A 20,592-nucleotide genomic window follows, 5' to 3' on the forward strand; every position below is an offset into this window, starting at 1 on the left:
CCAAACAATAATCTTTAAGAAGAGTCCAAATAGAATTCATAGTAGCCTATACAGTGCCCTAAAAACAAATCTAGCCTCAATGAAATGATTTATAGAAGTTGGATATATATATATATATATATATTTCCTGCAAATTTAGCAGGAGTTTAGCTATCTTAATACATTACATGTTTTAGCTTAATCAAGCAAGTGACAAGATACAGCTGCTTGGGGTGGTTCAAACACTTCAAGTACATCAAAGTATGTTTTAAGTACAAAGTACATGTACTTTTCTACGCTATTTTTGCAAAGCAACAAACACACATCATGCCCTTTGTTTTCAYGCACTTACATTTACAAATTTTGTTTAGAATAGGTATCTGGAATGTCTGAATAAAAAGAGTCATCCAGCTTTCAAAACCAGAAATAAAAAGAAAAAAGCCCCAAAAAAACCGAAAAGYAAACCACCAACAAAATGAATCAGCCAAGAGCAAAGACATATTGTTTTGAAGATGACACCAATAGAGTACTGTTAATAATTAGCAATGTTCAGAGGAATGTCATCTTAATAATTTTCCTTCWTCTGGAAAATTACAAAGAAAATATAAACTTTAAAAAACCCTCAAAGACCTGGTTCATTCATATTTAATATTCTACAACTAAAGAGGATTTTGCTAATACTGTATCAGTCTACACATTATRACAGCAGAGTGTTTCAACTCCATCAGATAGGTGATCTAACAGAATTTTAACATATCAACAGATACCATTTACAAAACTGAAAGTCTTGTTCTCCATTACCAGTACCTCTCATTTCTACACCAACTGTTCTGATACTTTTTTTTTATTTTCTTTCCTTTCACATGTAACTACAAATCTCTACCACTTGTTGTGATCTCTCCTCAGTTTTACTAAATTTACATCTATTTATTTCATTTATTTTCATAAGCTACTTCCATATGGTCCTTCCTTTGRCCATGACATCCCTGTCTCCTGTGCTGACACTCACACATTTTCTTTACTGGAGCCAAATGGGTTGGACATCTTCCTGCATCAACAAGTCACATCAACATTGTCCCTTTGASTGAAAAAAGTATCTTGATACTATTTTAGTGCTGGCATCTCAGCTACATAGCTGTCCTACCACCAGAACAAAAAAAGGAAAAGTAATTCTGCTAATGCAWGGCCAACATTTGTAAGAGCACCTTTATAATTCAGTTGTCCCAGACAATTGCCTGTCTTCGTGGAGCAATAAATAATGCATATTTTCCCACCTTTTATGATAATGGCTATATTTATGACCATTCCTTCTCTTGTCTTCTCCATTACCTGTGAAATTGCAGAGGAGATTGATAGCAGTTACTACAAAAGCCAACCAAAACAAACACTATCTGTTGCTGTCTTCTGAGCATGAAGAATTGGAAATGTCCAATGTATATTCAAACAAAGTCTGCCTTCAATTTGGTCTATGAATATTTATGCATGATATCCAAAATAAGCATTTCCAGATACTCATTTCTACCATCTTTCATAGATCCCCTTGCTCTGCAAAGTGAAGTAAGAAATTAAATGGACTGACAGAACTGCCTAAAAAATCAGCACATAGCTCGTTCTTTCTAGTGTCAGCTGAAAGCAAGACTTAAATCCTGGGTCACCATCTAAATTCTTTCTTCAAAAACCCTCCCCTCTTCAACTTCTCAGGTCTTAAAAATCACTACCAACATGGTGTTTGGCAAACGTGAAAATCTGAGGAACCACCTAGGTTTGTCACATTTTCCATGGTGTAATGAAAACAACATTTCACAAAAGAAAAAATCATAAATAGAAAATTTCACAACAATAAATTAACAGTCTCTGAAAAAGAATGCCATATATTCTGAGCCAAAACGACAAAGTTAAARGATGACAATGGATCAAAAGTAGCAGACAGTTACTGAGGTCTTCTCATGCACTAAGTAGTGGAATTTTTCAAAAAGCTGTAGAATGACACTCCTCAAAGACAACAAATTTGTTTAATAAGAGGTTGATGTAAGTTAAAAAACCAGCTTCAGCCTCTGTAACAAAGTCCCCTGAGTCGCACAGCAACCACGTGTCAGATACAAAGTGAGGCAAGTGCAAACTGACTATGAATTCATGTTAGCTAGCTTAAGAACCTATATTGATACTTCAACAACTAAGCTAGTCTAGGCTCTCTTAATAGTCAAGAAGAAAAAAAAAAGATAAAAAACCATTTTAAAATACAATTCATCAGACTGGTTTGAGACAGTTACTTTACAAGAAGCAGCACATGTTCCTCTTCACAAAATTAGCCTAGGAGGATTAGCTTAGGTTCAGATGACTCTCAAGCTCCATGTCYCTTTTAAGTCATTCTGAGCTAACCRAGTTTGGTGAAGGGGCCCCCAGCTCTCAAGACTAATAATTCAAACACAAGATTATACCTGTCCATTCCACTGAATCTTAAGTATGGTAAAGAAAGAGCAAGAACATTGCTGCCTRAGTGGATATACTAGAAAAGTTTAGATTAGAGTTTAGTACACAGGCAACATGGAAAGGCTGGATGGTTACAAGAAGACTGCAAGCACATTGCTAGTATTTTATAAAAGCATAGGAGAACTTTAGGCAATGACAATTAGAATGATGGTGGGTGTAAGTCTGGCACTAAAAAATGTAACAATATTTTATACAAAATGCATATCAAAAAACTAATATGTAGTTGGAAGTCTCCTTTAATTTAATTAYACTAGAACAATTGGATAATTTTTTTAATCGCAGTAACATTTTGTTGTACAGTAAYAACAGTAAGTCCCTGGTGAAAAAAATATCTTTCCCTATTGTTTTTTRATTTGTAAGGACTTTTGCTACTGACAGGAAATGTAGATCAAGGTATTTTTCATCCCCGTATTAGGGCAAAAGAAGATGAGCACTATAACAGTAGTAATATAAACACAGAATGCCTTCCTACTGTAATAATAAAGAACAAAGGTCATTACAAGTGACTGCAACATTAAAGAAAATGCTGATAGTGTACACATTATAAAACCAAGAAAAATATTTAAAGAGAATAAATGTTTAAAATCCAAGCCCATTTATATTTGAGTTTTATTGGTAAAAGTACTGGTACTCATAGCTGCTGCTGCCTAACAAAATATGAGAAAAGMAGCTAAATGAAAATGAAGAAGGTGATGCAATAAGTTCCCCTGGGAACACCATGGCAAAGAATTGCAAATGATCTTCTACATTTGCAAATAAATCTAAACTTTTAACAGCTCTAAATACTGTGGGAAATGCTTTTCCCCTCTGGACACAATTACTTCATRAAAGTAATTCATAAAAGGGGTAAGCAATGTTTTGTACTTCAACTCTCTTAACACATCATTAGTAGAATGCATCCCCTAGGAAGGACAAGACATTTGTACACAGTCTTCTTGAAACCTTAATATAACCAAGCAAATACACAGTAAGACAGAAGATACAGAAGAAATGACAATTAAAAAAATTGCAGAAGGCTATGGACAAAATAGAAGACAAACTCAGAGGCTGTCTTTGGCAGACTGAAACATTCTGGAAACCTCACTATCTTGGTTAAATCTAGGTTTATTACTACATTTCCATATTCTCAACCCATTTGAGTTAAAACACTGAGTAAAAAAAACTTTAGAAATTTTCAAGTTGTAATTGTATTWCCATTCATATTGTATCTATCCAATAAGAACATTAAAGAGCAAGAAAAGAAAAACACTCAAAAATTACTGAGGAACATCAGCTGTCAGATACTTGTGATCCACTCAAACATGTCACCCACCAGTTCCTACACAGAGGGAAACTTGTGGCTCTTGTGAGCACCATCCCTTCCCTCTTTAGGTCTGCAAGTGTAATATGGGTGCTGGTACAGCTCCATGTGTTCCTGCTGTTTAAATAAAGCATGTTTAGGAGTGATTGATGATGCCATATTTATTTTAGAGGTGGAACTTTTAGAAACACACTGGAAATTTTAGAACATGCATCTAYGAATCAGATGTATTTGCCCATTCTCTTTTCTAACACACACTCAGTCCACTCCAAATAACTGAAAAGATTTCAAAAGAGACTGCCAATTCTGACAAAATAAAACAGTGTGGGGTTTATTCCTCCTTTACAATGGGCTAGACAGGACTTTAAATTCAGAACTCACTTTACTTTTCAGTACTTCTGAACACTGAAAAAAGAATAAAAAAAATTGCTAATGACATTGACKCTAGTCAATCTCTGCAGCTGTGCACAATTTACATTATTCACTTGACAGATTTATATCTTTAGATTGATAAGGTATGAAATTGCAGGTTTCCTCTATAATCAGTTTTCTACTGTCCAGGTTTCTATTTTGGTTGAAATACGAATAATAAAAGTAGGTTTGTTTCTGTTTTCTCAACAGTTTTCATTTGCACATTTATGTATAGGTATTCCTCAAGAACATGAAACTTGAAAGGCTGTTACTAATTCTTATGACTATTAGAAATAATTTGGGGAAATACAGAGAGCTAAYTATGATAAGCTGAAAAACTGAACTTGAATTTGCACCTCTACTTTTCTGGATTGCATATTCCAGCACRGATGCCAGTCATTCCTCCATAGGAGTCAGAACTGCCAGCCCAGGCATGCTCATTGACCTATTTAGGACAACTGTGAGAACCATCACATTCCTGCATTTCAGTATTTTAATAAGTTAAGACCAAAAAATATACCAAAGCAAGCATGCAGGAAACAACTTGAAATAGCTGCCCACAAGTCCCTGAAGTGCTGCAGAAGAAGGGGTAGCAGCATTAGCAGCTGCCCTGCATATTTCTCTCTCTTGTGCACTTTTCAGTGCTTGAATCACAGAATCAGAATTACTTTAAGATCAATGAGTCCAAGTGTTAACCCAGCACTGTTAGTCCAAYGCTAAACYATGTCTCTAAGCACCACAGCTAGGTAGCTTCTAAACACTCCCAGGGATGGGGACTCTACCACTTCCCTGGGCAGTCTGTTCCAATGCTTAAGAATCTTTCCTGTAAAGAAATTGTTCCTAATATCTGATATAAACCTCACCTGGTACAGATTGAGGCCATTTTCTTTCATCCTATCTGTTACTACTTTGGAGAAGAGACCAACAGTTATACAAAAAAAACCAGTTCAGATACTCATTTTTTTAAAGCAAACTGGCTCATCCTGATTGATGTGTACATTAAGGCCATATACACGTGACCAGTCAACTATTTAGCTATGTCTACACAGGGAGAGACAATGTTTGTGTGCCCAGCTTCCTTGCAGCCATTGCAGCTGCAGCTGGAAGGACTTCTGAACCCTGGGCAATGCTGATGGGTGGCACGTGGCACTGTCCCAGTACCCASAGCACCACAATGTCTTCTACTGGAAACTGCCTGTGTAAAAAGTCCTCTCAATACAGGCTGTCTTGGCTCTTCCATATTGTGTGAAGGTAGTATTTGRAAGAGTTGAATGCTTTCTACCTAAATGAAATTTATGGTAAATGGTTTAAGTTTAAATGCTAACACACAATCTTTCCAAATCTCCCACAACTGRCCATTGCCAGTATTGAATTTACACATGTGACCAGTTTAGAATCGGTCTGGCAGCCATGAACTTGTCAGAGTTTCTCTTCTAAGGTATCAAATAAAYACAGATCTCATTCCTCTGCTAAACATTCACTATTAGATTAAAATTTTTATGGTCACGAGAAACCCTTTCACCACGGGTCTGACTTCTATATAACTCGAGCCATCACTCTTGCTAGATTTCATTACTCCTCTGTCTGGATAATAGTGCTTTAACTAAAGCATGTCTCTTTTGTGACCCTTGAACAATAAAAATATTGCCTCCAAATCACTGATAAAGATATTAAACATTGCAGAACCAAAAAAAATACCCTGGAGATACCATAAACCACAAGTATTTTATTATTCCTCACAGGAATACATATTTTAAATCACATTTTCTGCAGTAACACAGGAGACCTGCTTTGCTTTTTCATGGGTCTAGTTTCTTAAAACAAACAGTATGAATTTGAATGTCTTTCAAAGGCAAAAAATAAGTAAACCAAAAATCTATAAACTCTCATTAGACCAGGATCATTGTATTTTCAATAAGAGCCTTACCTTTAATCCAATCTTCCTGATTTTTTCTATTCATCCCAGATATACCTAGGAAAAAGCTAGTACTTCATCCATACCTACCTCAGCATGGTACAGAAAGCTTTTACCATTTTTTTTTTCAAAGAACTGACAAAGCATTTTTTGGATATTCCAATTTAAGGACCTTGACAAACTTACAAAGTTTTTGTTCAACATACTCATTTGCTACTAATAAAATGGAAAATAGGACTCCTTGCCAAGATAGATAAAACTTATATTTAAGAGGTATCTACCATATTTATGGTGACAATCTAGTATTTCCATATGTTTAAGGAAAACCATCACAAAAACCAGAAAACCTCATTTTTACTATTCATAATTATTTTCATTAAGTTACATTTCTTTCATGTCYTTTGCTTTTTTTACTGCCTATAAAGATAGTTTTTGAACTTGTTTTTTATTGCTAGGCTTTGCTGTTTGTTTGGCCTAGTTTTCACATACCTGTAAGCAAGACTGATTTTTAACCAACCAGTCTCGTCTCAACATTGTTTATTTTATAAGAGTTTATTCACATCTTTTAAGTAGAAAACAATCATCACTCACACTTTAATGCTTAAATGTTTCCCTGTGATACAGCTTGATTATTTCCATGGTCCTTAAACCATCCCTCTTCCAGTGCTGAACACGTGTTCCAGGTAGGTCCCCACTAAATTGCATGTTTGTATCTTCACAACTATTAATTTTTCTTCTACACTCCATTTCTTTAACCACTGCAAGGTGATTTAACATGTAACCTCTGCAACATCAGACGAACACTCAGTATCCAGAGATCGTATCACCTCAGCGTTTCCAACACTTTTCATATCAGCACTCAGACTAGTGCCTGAGTGTGTTTTAATTTTATTGAAATCCCACCCAAGAAGCATCATCCTCACCTAAAAAATACATAGCTACTAGTACAGCATAACTTTTAGTGAAATTACCATGGTTTGTAGTAAATAACTGGCACAACTCCAAATAATATTTTAAATGCTTTGAATAGAAGTGTTCCTCAGTAATTACTTGCCTTGTCAATACCTTACAAAATAAGGCCTGTTATTTTTGGCAGCAGTCAACAGCACTTCTTTTGGACACTCAGTCCCACGCTCACTACATGGAACCATTTACAAGATTGGTCACACAGGACTTTCTACTAGGTCAGTTTTTTACCCATAAATAAGCAGTTTCCATTTCTCTTGCTTATTATCTAGACAAAAAATGCTTTACTTGCTTCTCTTTTTTTCCCTTGATTTTATGAGTAAGAGGATAATACCCTAGCTAAAAAWAACCTCTGCTAAAACTAAGAGCAACTAGGTTTCAATAACAATCTGAAATTGAGTCAGTTGCTCCTCAAAGTTAGTGTTTTGAGTCCTATACACAACAAAACAATACATGATGAGAACTTGTGAAGGTGGGTTTTTTGTGATCTGCTTTGGAGTAAGAATTAATCTTTATGGACAATTTGCAGGTTGTGCATCTCCACCTAATAGTTGCCAAAAGCACATTTTTTAAAATTTCCTTTAAAGCAGGGAGGCCTCCAAAGAATGGGAATGGGAGAAGGAACTAATCTAAATGGAAAACATCTGCACATKTCAAAAAACATGTTCAGCATAATTATTATTTATATGTGCCCAAGTTGTGAGAGTGATTTCCATTGTGTCTTGTTATGGAAAATCCTGGCTAGACTAAGAAAGTACAGCCTAAAAATACAGTTATTTGTTCAAGAGATTTAGATTTTAACATAAGCAATGGCAGTGCAATCCACCAGCAGCTTGACCTACTATAACCACTTTGGCCAGCACAATGTGATTGCTTTGTGGTCATTTCAGCTCTCTGCAGTCACTCAACACCTGGTTACATGAACACAAGTGTTAAAGAGAGAACGGGATTGTGCTGCTGGGTGAGAGGGGAGGTGCTAGAGGGAAGAAATTAAGAGATGGTGCCCCAGGATCCCTGACTTTCACTAAAGGAACTACATCCAAGCTGCCATTAATGAATACAATCAGGCCCATGTTGTCTCATCAGTCAAGGGGTACAGCAACAAAGTCCCACTTGTTCATAATCCAAGAGCAGAATYCAGAGGTGCCATTCCCTACAGTCCTAATATTAGAAGCCATATTTCAAAATGGAAAAACAAAAGGCATCCCCCCTGATCAGAAGRTATTTCAGAGCATCAACCAACACCAAGTCACACAAATTTTATGCACATTTTAACACTTTGTGCCACTCTTTCATAAACATTGAGCTCAATGCTTAGTCACAAGAACACCAACATGAAAGCTGGGCTACTAGCATGGGTAAGCCAGTTTTGCTGTTGCTGTGTGTATATACAGATGTTTGATATCTTTCAAGCAAGTAATATGCTATGAAAAATTCAAAATTACAATGAAACACAAGCATAAAAGCAAAATGAAAAGCTTATTCAAATGTCAGAAGTAGGGGATGYAATTAACTGCTTAGAAACATTCATTAGTAAGATTACAAAACTGGCCTAGCTGCTCAAACCAAAAACAAAAATATTTTATAGCTAATGAGACTTGCACGTGAATTGAAATGGCTACTGCTACAATGTTCAGACACACCTCTCTATCTGAAAGAATACCATGAAAGTCTGTCTGCTTTTAGAAGGGAGCTSTGGGGGATAGAGAGAGAGGGTAGCAGACATTTCTCATTCAGTAATGCTTTCATGATGTATTGTCTAAATGATCACACTGGGACAGAGGTGGGGGTGTGTGTATAAAACTGAAGATGCACACACCCAACCCAACAATCCCAGTTATATTTACTTGTGCCAGGAATGCTTTGTTTGGCTATAATACACGTAAATCTCTGATACATTTATCMTGCATAAAGTTTAACAATTGCATCATTCAAAATATATGTTTCTACAAAAATATAAATGCTATGAAGGAATGTTTTTTAAAATTGTATATCATTCAGATTCTTCAAGCATTCAAATATTCTTTCAGACAAAAAAAAAATTATGAAGATCAGGGCCAAGTAAYTAACCAGTAATCCCAGGAGTACTGGAAAGAACACAACCAATTTTCAACAAGWTTAAATCTCTGCATGTCACACAAATGGGTTAAGAGGTCCATCTATTTGAAGCACTAGAACCTYATTTGAGGAAAATTTATAGCATTACAGTGCTTTTTATAACTAAACTGAATGTACAACTGAAGTATATAGACACACCTGGCCAGCACAGATCAGACTACAGCTTCAAGCAGCTCACCAAAATGAGAGGCATGGTTATTCTGATCTGAATTTGTAATTTACATCTGAAATTACTGTACAGAAATTCTGTGACAGTAGTGGAGAAAGAATGCTACCTTWAATTGTATTTTTAACTCTATCATCCTCCTTTTCTAGAGACCAAATTTCCTATACCATTTTTTAATAAGCACAAATGTATRCAGCACATTTTTAGAGACAACATCATCCTTAATTACTTAATCCTTATAAAAGTCTATGCTGCACATYAGGATGAGTATATCTGCACTACATATTAGGATGAGACATTTTCCTTACAACATTTTAGTTTGCACAGAATCGAAGGAAATACTGTAACAAAACCCCCTACTTTTTATAATTCCACTTTTATATAGTTCCCTTCTAACAGCAATTACTCACTACACCTCAGAAAAGGATTTACCTCATTATCTGTTCCCACATCCAGCATCACTGGAAGACACTCATGAGGTTTTACTCCTCCACATGCTGTATAAAGTGCCAGTTTACCAACAGGAATGCCCATTCCATAACAGCCAAGGTCTCCAAGACCAAGAATACGTTCACCATCAGTCACCACAATAGCCTGGAGAAATAAATAAAGCAACTGTAAAAATCACTTCTTTGCTTGTATGTACTAAGTATTCAATTATTTTCTTACCATAATTTTTAATTTTGCGTGTAAAAATTCCAACAGGTACAAACAAATAAACAGCACAACAAAAGCAAAAAATCGTTTTATTGTATTTTACTGTGGTTTTGTTACACTATTTTAGACTCTTGCTTCACKGTAAATGGGATTTTCATACAAAACTTTTAAGAATACACAAGAGAGGTATTTAGTATTAAATTACAAGAGAACTGGCATTGTTCCCTCTCACATTTTTCTGTCAACAGTATGAAAACAGAATAGAAAGGGAAAGGAAGTTATCCACAAAAAAAGAAGCAGCACSAACTCCTGGGTTTTGTCATGTCTGTTTTCAGCAGAACCAGAGCCAGCCACTCCCACTGGCYTTTGTCAGGGCTGTCTACAACCACCTGGTTCTCACCCTTCAAAGATGTGCTTCTTCTTCCCTTGAGCAAATAACACACTCCATCATACTTATACAGATCAGGAAGCACGTGCTTTCACTGACAGAAATATAATAACATAGTATACCCCCAAAACTGTCTATGCTATAAAGAAAGATTTTTCATAGTAAAGGAGAAAAGTGCTCAGTATGGCAAACAGCTGACAGCACAACAATCTCCTTGTCCTATTTGGTGACAAGCCATTTTAGTTGGAAATTCAATATTTTTTGTGAGAGAGCTCATGAAGCACCATAAGTGGAGAACTATTAACTCAAACACTGKAATGGGGYTGCCAAGAGATCTTCTGGRRTCTCTAYCCTTGGARATACTCAACACCCAAAGGCTGKACATRGCCCTGARTAACCTGTCCTGGCTGACCTTGTTTRAGCAGGAGGATGGACTAGATGATCTCCAGAAGTGTCTTCCTACCTCAACCACTCTGTGATTCTCTGAAATGCAGAAAAAGCATTTCGGGTTTTTTTTATGCACAATATTCAACGTAATTGACAATTAATCAGTAAAGAATGCCTTTAGCTAAACACATAAGTGTTTAGATGCCTCAAACTTTGACTTCAACAGCATTCTTTCTGTTGAAAAAATGAGTTAAGAAATCMCTAAAATCTAAACTGATAAAAAGCTTACAAAAAATATCTTAACCAAGTCACAAGTCATCTTTGGTACAAAACAACATCAGCTTTGTTATGCAACTAAACTTGTTGTAATGCATCAAGGACTTACCTTGATGACACTTTCTGGCCAGGATTTAAGCATTGTAGCAATGTGACCCCGGTCGTGGATAGAAATAAAAAGACCTCTGCAAATAAAAAAAACCACTTTTCAATTAAATAATGATAAATCAATACAATATCAATAAATAAAGTATAATTCAATTCAGTAATACATTAAATCTATGCAAATATGTTTCCAACATACATAAATTTAGTTCATTAATAAGAGCTCAATTTTGTATAAGTAAATTAATCTTCTGCATTTAGAAGTCAGAGAACAAGTAACTCAGTAAAGCTTTASTGAGTAGAGACAACCTCTCAGAGTCCTTTCTGAAACCAACTCACTCAGTGCTTGATCTGCTCAAATATGTTCATTGGTTGTCTCTGACCACAAAATGAGTTCCTCTTAAGACAGTGATCACTACTGCCCCCGCAGTCCTAACATTTACCCACAAAAACCAGGTTGAAGCTTGAGCTATGAACAAAATCTGAAATAAGGCATATATTATTATATAAAAATAATCAGGAGCATTCAGTTATGTATTTAGAAAACAGTCTCCCTATTTCATTAGATTTCCCTTTAGAGCTACAAAAACGGGAAATTTTCTTCTSAACAGTGAGAGAAGATCCTCAACACTGAACAGACCAAATCTTTGCTCCAAAGTGTGTTTGAAAACTGTGCTTTGGTTCCACCAGCACGGAAAAGTTTAAAACAAAATTATAGAAAAGTGTAATTCTCAATTTATTTTCTGTTTATTGCATAAGCAAAATCCATATAGTATCTATTCTCCTATTCAGAACCACATGCCAAAGATGCCTTCTTGCCATTACATTTTGCATTAGAAAGTATAAGGCATRATCTTCTAGAATTGTTTTAAAGCATTTCCCTTTGCCTATTTTAAAAATGATAAGGTAAAATTTACAGAAAATTACTGAAAAATAGCTGAAATCTAAGTTTATCAGAATATGACAATATTCATATTAGTGGGTATATGGTCATGTAGGTTTAAATAAAACTAATAAATGAGGAAAATGCTTGTCAGATATAACTGCATATATACCAAGTCAAGCAAAAAATTTCCTACAGTGTTAAATGTATATTAACCAAGACAGCAAAATTAGTCCAAACATTATATATAATTTCATATATTTATATATTTCAAACATATTAGATTATATGTTTATATATAAATTACCATGTGGTCTATATTTTTATATTGAATTTTTAATTTCTTATTTGTCTTCTTTCCCTCTTTGATGTCAAAAACATGCAACTGAAATTGTTTATTATCGAGGATAAAAAGCAATGCAAGACATGCTGTAATTAACCAAAGTATTTCATTTTATGCATTTTTCCCTAAAACTACAAATTCTCCCATCCTAGCATCTCTAATTAATTCTCCTTCTGTGACCATTTCCCATGCTCAAAACTGACACACCAGGCTGGATATTAATGCATCTTGGTTGTTTATTAATAAGTAGTGTCTGTCAGCAAATTAATTTCTCCATCCCAGTGGAAGCGACAGGTYCTCAGGGACCAGAGGGTTAATTTTGCAACACTTTTGAAAAGTTCTGGTATTTACTGCATACAAGCATATCTATTTGTGAGCCAGCTACCTGAAAAAATGTGTCACAGTGAAATGCCATAAAAGAGCAAAGAAAATAAAAGATGCTTCCTTTCTGATATATTGTACCATGAGTTTCTGTATAMAACACCCTGTAAACTATTAAATCATGAAGTACATTTTATCAAAATTGCTAGCCTCAGAGACARACAGCTGTGACAGATGAGTTTGTGAAAGCAAGTGTGGAGTGCTGAAGAAAGCTATCTTGTGGGATCACTCCTCTCCTTGTCTCCATTCTCCAATTTACACCAACCCAATAGATTTGTGTTAAATGAAGCAAGATTTTGTATTGATTCTCTAAAGAGTCAGAGTCCAGCCCAGTGTGCCTAAATGACCACTTCCTTGCAAGCGAGGGAGAGAGGTCACCATGGAATGAATTCCCCAGCAGAGGAAAATAAAGGCAGGGTGGCTGCTCCAGAAGGAATTTTGTTAGAACATTTGTAAGGACCTTTGAATAAGTATTGTGAGTGTATTTCAGAAATCTGTTCAAGCAGGATCAGATTCAAGCCACAATGGAAAATAGAGGCTGAAGTGTAAATAGTGATGTCAAAAGCATTTCACTCCCCTCTTTATCCCCTTCCCTCCATTCTTTCGCTGGTTTAGTAAAACATTTCTGGACRCAGTGGCCTGACCAAGAAGATGTTCCTAAATTTAAGGAAACAGAATAAACTAAAAGATTTGGGTTTATTCTTTTATCTGGATCTCTTTTCCTCATCCTTCATTTCTTTAGCTAAAGCACTTTTCTCCTGTAAGGTATTCTCAGCAAGCAGATACACCAGGCTGGCAAGAGGAATCCTGGCTCACAAAGGTGTCAGCCACAAGAATAATCAGCCTGTATTATTGGGGCTGAAACCACTGGTAATTCTACTTGCAGACATCCATCAAAAGGTAGCACCACATGTGGATTTTTTTCTTTTCCATGAACTCATGCAATACCCAGGGACATTATTAACTGCATAAGGCTATTTTAACTGGGATAGGGCTGATAAGCTGGAAAGGTAGCAAACAATTTGGCTACCTAGCAGACATTATAGTTATTTTTGGGCATCACTGCACAGCTACAAGAAGAATGAAGCATACAGCAAGCTAGATGATTTAAACTGGATTCAATTCTATAAGGATTTAAATCCAGAAATATGACTGAATCATCCATTCATAATGTTAATACTAAAAATGAGTCCTATCACRTTAGTGACACACACCCTGCTTTGCTGGATGAGGAAGAGGTGGCCTGCAGGATGTGCAGCTGTCTGAAAAAGTACTTCATGACAGGCTGCTGAAGCAGATAGACAAGTAATATGCATAACCACATGAAGAAAGAAGCAAGATACAGGGAAAAAGTTATTGGGAAGAATGCTTGTTGTCARCATGTTGTCAGCTGCTTGTTTGTCAGCATGCACACAGTCACATTTCTATGCAGAAAAGCAACTCATGGGAAAGCAGGGTTCAGTTCCCTTGCACACGCATTCAGAGCAGCCCAGGTTGGCAAACTCACTGGAAAAGTAACTGTAAGTTTTACAATACAGTGTGGTCCTTTCTAGCTGAACTGGTATCTCAGTTAAATATATTATCTTCTCTTACAAGGCAATAAATTGACACAATAGAGGCTTAAAAGGCAATCACCAAAACTGTGAGTTAAAACTGAAGCTTGCAGCCTCAGATGAGTCTCAGAATGAATATATACATTTTGAACATAGCACAGTGCAGAAAGATAYAGAACACAGCTAAACACATATGCAGAAGTGTTCACCTACAGCCAGTTTGCCCTAGACAGCCCCCAGCTCAGCACTGGTTTATACCAGCACAGCCAAAGCGAATGCTTCCACTGACACCCATCTCAGCTAGCCAGAAAATGTAAGAAACTACAGCAGAGGAATAATTAGGCAAAGAATTAACTATGACTCCTTTCTTCTCACCACACCATCAGTAAGAGTGAAGAGTGAGGGGAGAGCCCACATGAGGACGTCAAGATCCAMTCAACAAAGGGTGGATCTATTTTGGGTCACTGAGCTCACTACACTGTAGCAAATTTCACCAGTTATGTGGAGGTCATTCTACATCATATAATCTGGGTCTGTTTTATTAGAATGCTGATCTATGAGCAAAAAGTCAACAGAATTAAATGGAGCATTTGTTTATTATGTTTTGAGGAAGCAATGTTCCACCAGCAATGTATTCTTCTAYTTTCTATTAAAGAACAGTTCAGGAAAATGTATCATAGTAACAGAATAATCCTTTATTTCCTCTTCTTATAACAACAGGAGGCAATCTAAMATGTCTCAGAAAATGCCAAACATGTTTAATGAAAAAAAGTTCAAACTTTTCTCACAACCCCACATATTCAAAACTGTTATTTGAATTATGAACTGCACACAGAGTTACAGTAGAGGTGACTTCACTTCCCCAGGCAGCCTAAATCAACAAGCTTAATAATAATAACAACAAAAAAATATCTCCAGGGGCCAGACACAGAGCCTAGACTCTTCCAAACTCCTACACTTGGCAAGAAAGARGTAAACTACTTCCTTGGTCCCTGTTGAAATTTCCTCCTATTTTTAAAATCATAAAAAGCAACACAATACAAATATTGTACTAGAAACTAAAAGTATCTGTGTCCTCCCCAAAGAACATTCTGCTCTTTTTTCACTGAATTTCCCACTGTAACTGTTAAATATAGTCTTCTTTCTTCATATAAAATGTGCTTAAAGTTTTCATCACACCTTACCTTAGCAGGTTCCTTTGCATTGCAAGACCACTGGGGCCTAACAAATACGAGAGATRGGATGATTTAAGAAACGCAGCTGGGGACAGTTTTGTTTATTTTCTTTACCTTTCCATTTGTACAGGGATGAATTTCATTACTATGTAATGCACAGATATGTTTTTCAATATATAAAATAGTCAATGCTGAAATAGCAGCTGCTACTGACTGTCAGACTGAATTTATCAGTGTTAAACAAACCTGAGCTTTACATTTTCTAGATGTGGCATACTTAAACCTATTTAAACTGAAAAGTTTTTAAGAAGTAAAATAAAGAATAAATCAAAAACAAAGATCAAAAATAGGACAGGAGAATTAAGAGAACAGCAGGCACTGCTAAAACCTCTGAAAGTCTGGAGCTGTACATAAGCAGGATATAGTTAATAAAAAAGTTAAATACTAGCAGCATAAGAATGATAATGTAGGATAAGATACAAATCCTAAAAAGACATAAAAATTTATAAATACTATGTGTTATTTCATGCTTAGCATATGGTTTCCTAAATGACTACTGAGTTATTTTGGAAAAGACTTCAAATACTCTGAAAGACAGATGCCAATATCTGCAAACTCCAGTCTCCTATACATAGAAGAATAATGAAAGCCTCATATATTTTTATAGTGACTCAACAGACAAGTTTGGCACAAGAGCGTAGGAAAATACTTAAAATACAGAAAAATACAGTGTTCATAATCACTGTAAATGGGAAATGCTAATGTCAAGGGGTCTGAACAGCCAATCTTCAGCTATAGGAGTGAATGAGCATTAGGGCTTATTTCAAGAATCCCCTCTGAAAAACAGTTTCCTGACAGTTTTTATCCAGTGCTGGCAGTCTCTGTAGCACTCTTTCACATGCCCAAGTCCATCAAAGCTGCTCCTCAATCCCTGCTAGCAAGTCTTGTGCTCCATAATCATTACAGTTAAAAATAACACCTACACAGAAAAGTAAGATTGGTCCACTTAYGGAACTGTACATTATCCAATGTGAATTAGCCTTTAGAGCAGAAAAGTGATGAAGTTAACCTGAAAGACAACAGCTGCAAGACTGGTGTTTGAAAATATGAATTCAGGGGAATGAGGTTTTAGAAAAGAAAGGATAGGGTTTGAAGAACTAAAAGGTACATAACTCTGGTTACACAAAGAATCAGATGCTGGRAGAATCTTTTAGTACAGATGTTAAAACACTATTTAAAAATAAACTATAATGACAGTGATGATGATGACAGAAATTTTAAAAAGAAATTAAAAATACAATTGAGGTAGATAGCTACTTAGGATTATAATTCTTCTGATGGCAGCTCTAGCAAGTTGCAGTGCTCCAGATGCTGCTGAAAGTAAACAGAGTATCCCCACTCTGCTCAAACCTTCCCAAGATCTTTGACTAGAGTCCATGGCTCTGCCTTGTTTTTTTGACAATGGACACTGCATGCTTTAGAGAGACTCATCCAGGTGACACTGCAGTCAGAAAAGCTGGTTCAAACAACTCCATGGATTCTAGGAGCTTCTACATAAGACTCCCTTTGCCCTTGGGTTTACTCAGAACCCTGACTTGAGGTCTCAACACATTCCCTCTTCCACCCAATGTGGGATAAGGGAAGCAGGAAACCAGGGGCTGCTATTCCAAAATTTGCAACAAAGGGAGTTGTGTAACTCACTGTAACACTCCGGGTACACCTCACAGACATTGCCCCATCTSCCCTTCTGCATCTGAAACAGACTCCAAAGATTGCATATAACTTACATTTGCTACATTGTAAAACAACAGATCAGGTGAAAGCTAAAAAAAAGGAAAGTACAAGTTGCCCATAGAAGTACAGACTGAAGGCAAATGAAAAAGGAACAGAGATAAAACCTGCATCACTACTTTCTTACTACTTTTCTCAAAAAAGCTGGGACTTTTCCAGCCCCTTAAGATGCCTATTCTTGCTACCATGGCATATAATCTCTACATGAAGAATATGACTAAATTCAGATTTCTGCAGAAGAATCCTTTTGTTTTGAAACATTTTGCTTTTACTCTTTAAAATGCCCATCAGAGAAATTCAGGCTCCAGAAGTGGGCAAAGAAGCCAAGGCTTTTGTACAAAAAAAAAAAAAGGCAATTTAATGAAGTAATTCCTCAACTGCTCTCATTCAACATTAAAAAAATTACATAGTAAAAATAATCTGAGTAACATTACAAGCCTTACACTGGAAAACTTTAAAACCAATTTTACATAGTACCAAGAGTAATTATACTTWGACACCTCACTAATCATCCAAAAATCTCTACTTAATTTTTGAAACTATAATGTGCATCTCAAACTATTTCAGACAAAAACTGAAAATACGTAATAGTAAACACTTCATGGACTTAGTCATTGCAGAAATTTTGCATCACTCACATAAAATACTCATTATTGTACATRTAGATATCTAACATTGTTTTTTGAYTGGTRSCTCACCTCTTTTACTTAAAAAAGCAAGCAGCACAGCATTTTGTGGTCTGAATGTTCAAACTCTAATGATGCATCCTTTTCATACAGCAAAAGAGTAAATCAAATCACATCTTTATAGTCACTTCTTAAAACATKAATTTGTTGATTTAACTGTAATCCTAAAGTATCACTCATCTAGACAATCAGCTTTTAYGTACTGTTGCTTAACCACACAACAGCAATTCAATGGGATGTGTTTGTTTGCAAAGGAAAAGGCAGACTTTGCAAAATACTATAGTTTAAGCACCGGAGCTATTTTGCTCCAGAAGCTACTTAAATTCCTCTGACAGTTRCTCAATAAATAACTTAATTACTTACACTCTAATGGACACAAATAGAACTGTTTGAAGACTGTGAATGAGAGAATGGTTTACCAGAGCCAGACCCATTCATTTTTAAGATAAAAAATAATCTCCTGTTCTGCTTCAAAAGCTATCATGTTTGTATTGTTTTATGCTAATATTAACTGGGTASAAAGCCATCTACAAACAACATCAACCATGATTCTACTAGGAATCTTGCAATGCTAATGATGTTTCTCTAAAAAGAAACCTTTTAAATGCTATTGAAAATGTGAAGTATTCAAACAAGTGAGATCACTGTCCTTTTATTTACTTCACCAACTTGTACTGCCTTGGCTCACTGGAACATGGAAAATTTCCCATATTTAGACAATAAGGTTCTTTAAGGCCAGTTTTCATTGACCTTTAAATCATCATAATTTGCTCTCAGCAACTATTAACCAGGACAAAAGTGAAGACTTATTAAAAATGCTTCTTATTATGGCATATCCTACTCAAATTCCACTTTAATGAAAAAGTCACTTCTGAAAAGAGACACTATTTTCCATTTGTAGAGCTGACCCTAACATYGCAAAATGAGCTGAAAAAGTACAAATCTAAATTTATCATTTTAACATTTTAAAAATGTAAACAACCTGATCAGCAGCACTATTTCCGTACTTACTTCCTGTTAAATTTATAGCATGAATGAATGTATAAGACAGACCAAATTTTTAGTACTGTGTTCAATAACAACAACTTTTAAGATGGGGAAGAAAAGCTGCAGGTCCAGCTCGATTTCAGACAGAGAAAATAAGAAGCACACATGATTATTCCTAAGATTTATGTTACCTGCTCACAAAGTTCCAACATGCCAGTTGTTTTCTGAAATTCACTCATTAAAATATTTCCAGCAAAATGCAGGAAATGTACATTATCGATATGAAGTGGTTGTAATTACAGAGAGTTAAAGATATTTAAGAAAAAAAAGAATGATTTTCTGACTCAAATTTATTAGAACCCTTTATCATCAAATTTGAGAAAAAATTTATAATAGATTGAATCCCAAGGAAAYATTTTCAGCATTAAACACCTAGAATGTATCTGGCCCACTGCCATAAAAATTAACACTATGCATTAGAGGAAAATGGTCTTCCTCTTTTGGTCTTCACCAAATACAGTTACAGGAATTACTGTAGGGTATTTTTTAAAAGCTACTAAATATCTTGTATGGRAAATGAAACAATGAGACAGCGTTGGACTGCTGAGTAATGAGAGTATTTTGAACAGAGAATCTGCTGAATGCGCAAGCAGGGGATTTGGGTGGTGCTGAAGAACGTGCAACAAAYGTACAGAAAACGGGAGCTGGAGAAACTCCAGCGTAAGCACACCCCTAAAGGAAAACATCCTCTGGGCATGGGCTGGGATATAGACAGAATGAGCTAAAAAAACAATGTAATGCTTCTAAATTGCTGGCATCTCATCTGAATACTACTGGCACCTTGTTTTGCAGTATCAGATAACATTGGGGACATGGAAAAACTCCTTGCAGAGAAGGAGCGTGTAGGATTCCTCTAAGAAAATCTTAACATTAAAAGAAAAAAAACATAACAAACCCAAAACCTGCATTAAATGTTTATCAGTCAACTATCAGTCATCTTTCCCTTTCACAGCAAARCCCTAGGAAGGAGAAAGATGCTCACATATTTTTGTTGTACTTCCCAAGCAATGAGTTGCAAGTTGTTTGTAACAACTGTTTGTTCATGTGGCACAAGCTGCCACTGTCTGGGCTGTCTTAAATGAGTGCTGGAACAGTGCAGAATTCCAGTTCATGGAAATGGACACAATATGCAAACTACTGTCAAGAGCCAGCCACAACTTCAGGGCTGTCCCAAGGCCCCCCAAGCCAGAATGGAGGCAACTATACCGATCATTTTGTACAAAAGGAAGGATGGAGCAACTTCATTTGCTGCAGGGATTTGATAGGCTGTGCTTGAAAAGGTGTTGAACTAAGGAAAGTTAAAGTTCTCCTATAGAAGGAAATTACTCTTAAAAGGTTTGCTTTGGGGGTCAAATGATGTTGACAATTAGGAAACTGTATAAATCAGGCTGAAAGAGGCTGTTTCATGAGGGAAAATTTTACTAGATAAATATGGCTTGCATAGGGTTGGACAGAGCTAATGAGTCGATCTCTCCTGTACTGTATGACCTGATACTTTAGTGTTGCCAGACGAATCTTTGGCCAAGTATAGGTGTGAAATCTAAATAAAATCTCTGCCCTTAATGTGCATTTCAT

General features: G+C 35.9%; 1 protein-coding gene across 1 annotated transcript in view; it reads right to left on the reverse strand.

The window, feature by feature from the left end:
- ME1 (malic enzyme 1) overlaps window positions 1-20,592 on the reverse strand; it is a 148,824-nt gene that overhangs the window by 76,828 nt on the left and 51,404 nt on the right. The window contains exons 4-5 of the mRNA XM_057369618.1: window positions 11,163-11,238; window positions 9,778-9,939 (exon numbers count right to left, since the gene is read on the reverse strand). Coding sequence (XP_057225601.1) covers window positions 9,778-9,939; window positions 11,163-11,238 — 238 coding nt within the window. The remainder of the gene's footprint in view (window positions 1-9,777; window positions 9,940-11,162; window positions 11,239-20,592) is intronic.

Source organism: Malurus melanocephalus, unplaced genomic scaffold (assembly GCF_030028575.1).
Source record: "Malurus melanocephalus ecotype Western Australia unplaced genomic scaffold, MMel_1.1 scaffold_4, whole genome shotgun sequence".
Classification (NCBI taxonomy): Eukaryota; Metazoa; Chordata; class Aves; order Passeriformes; family Maluridae; genus Malurus; species Malurus melanocephalus.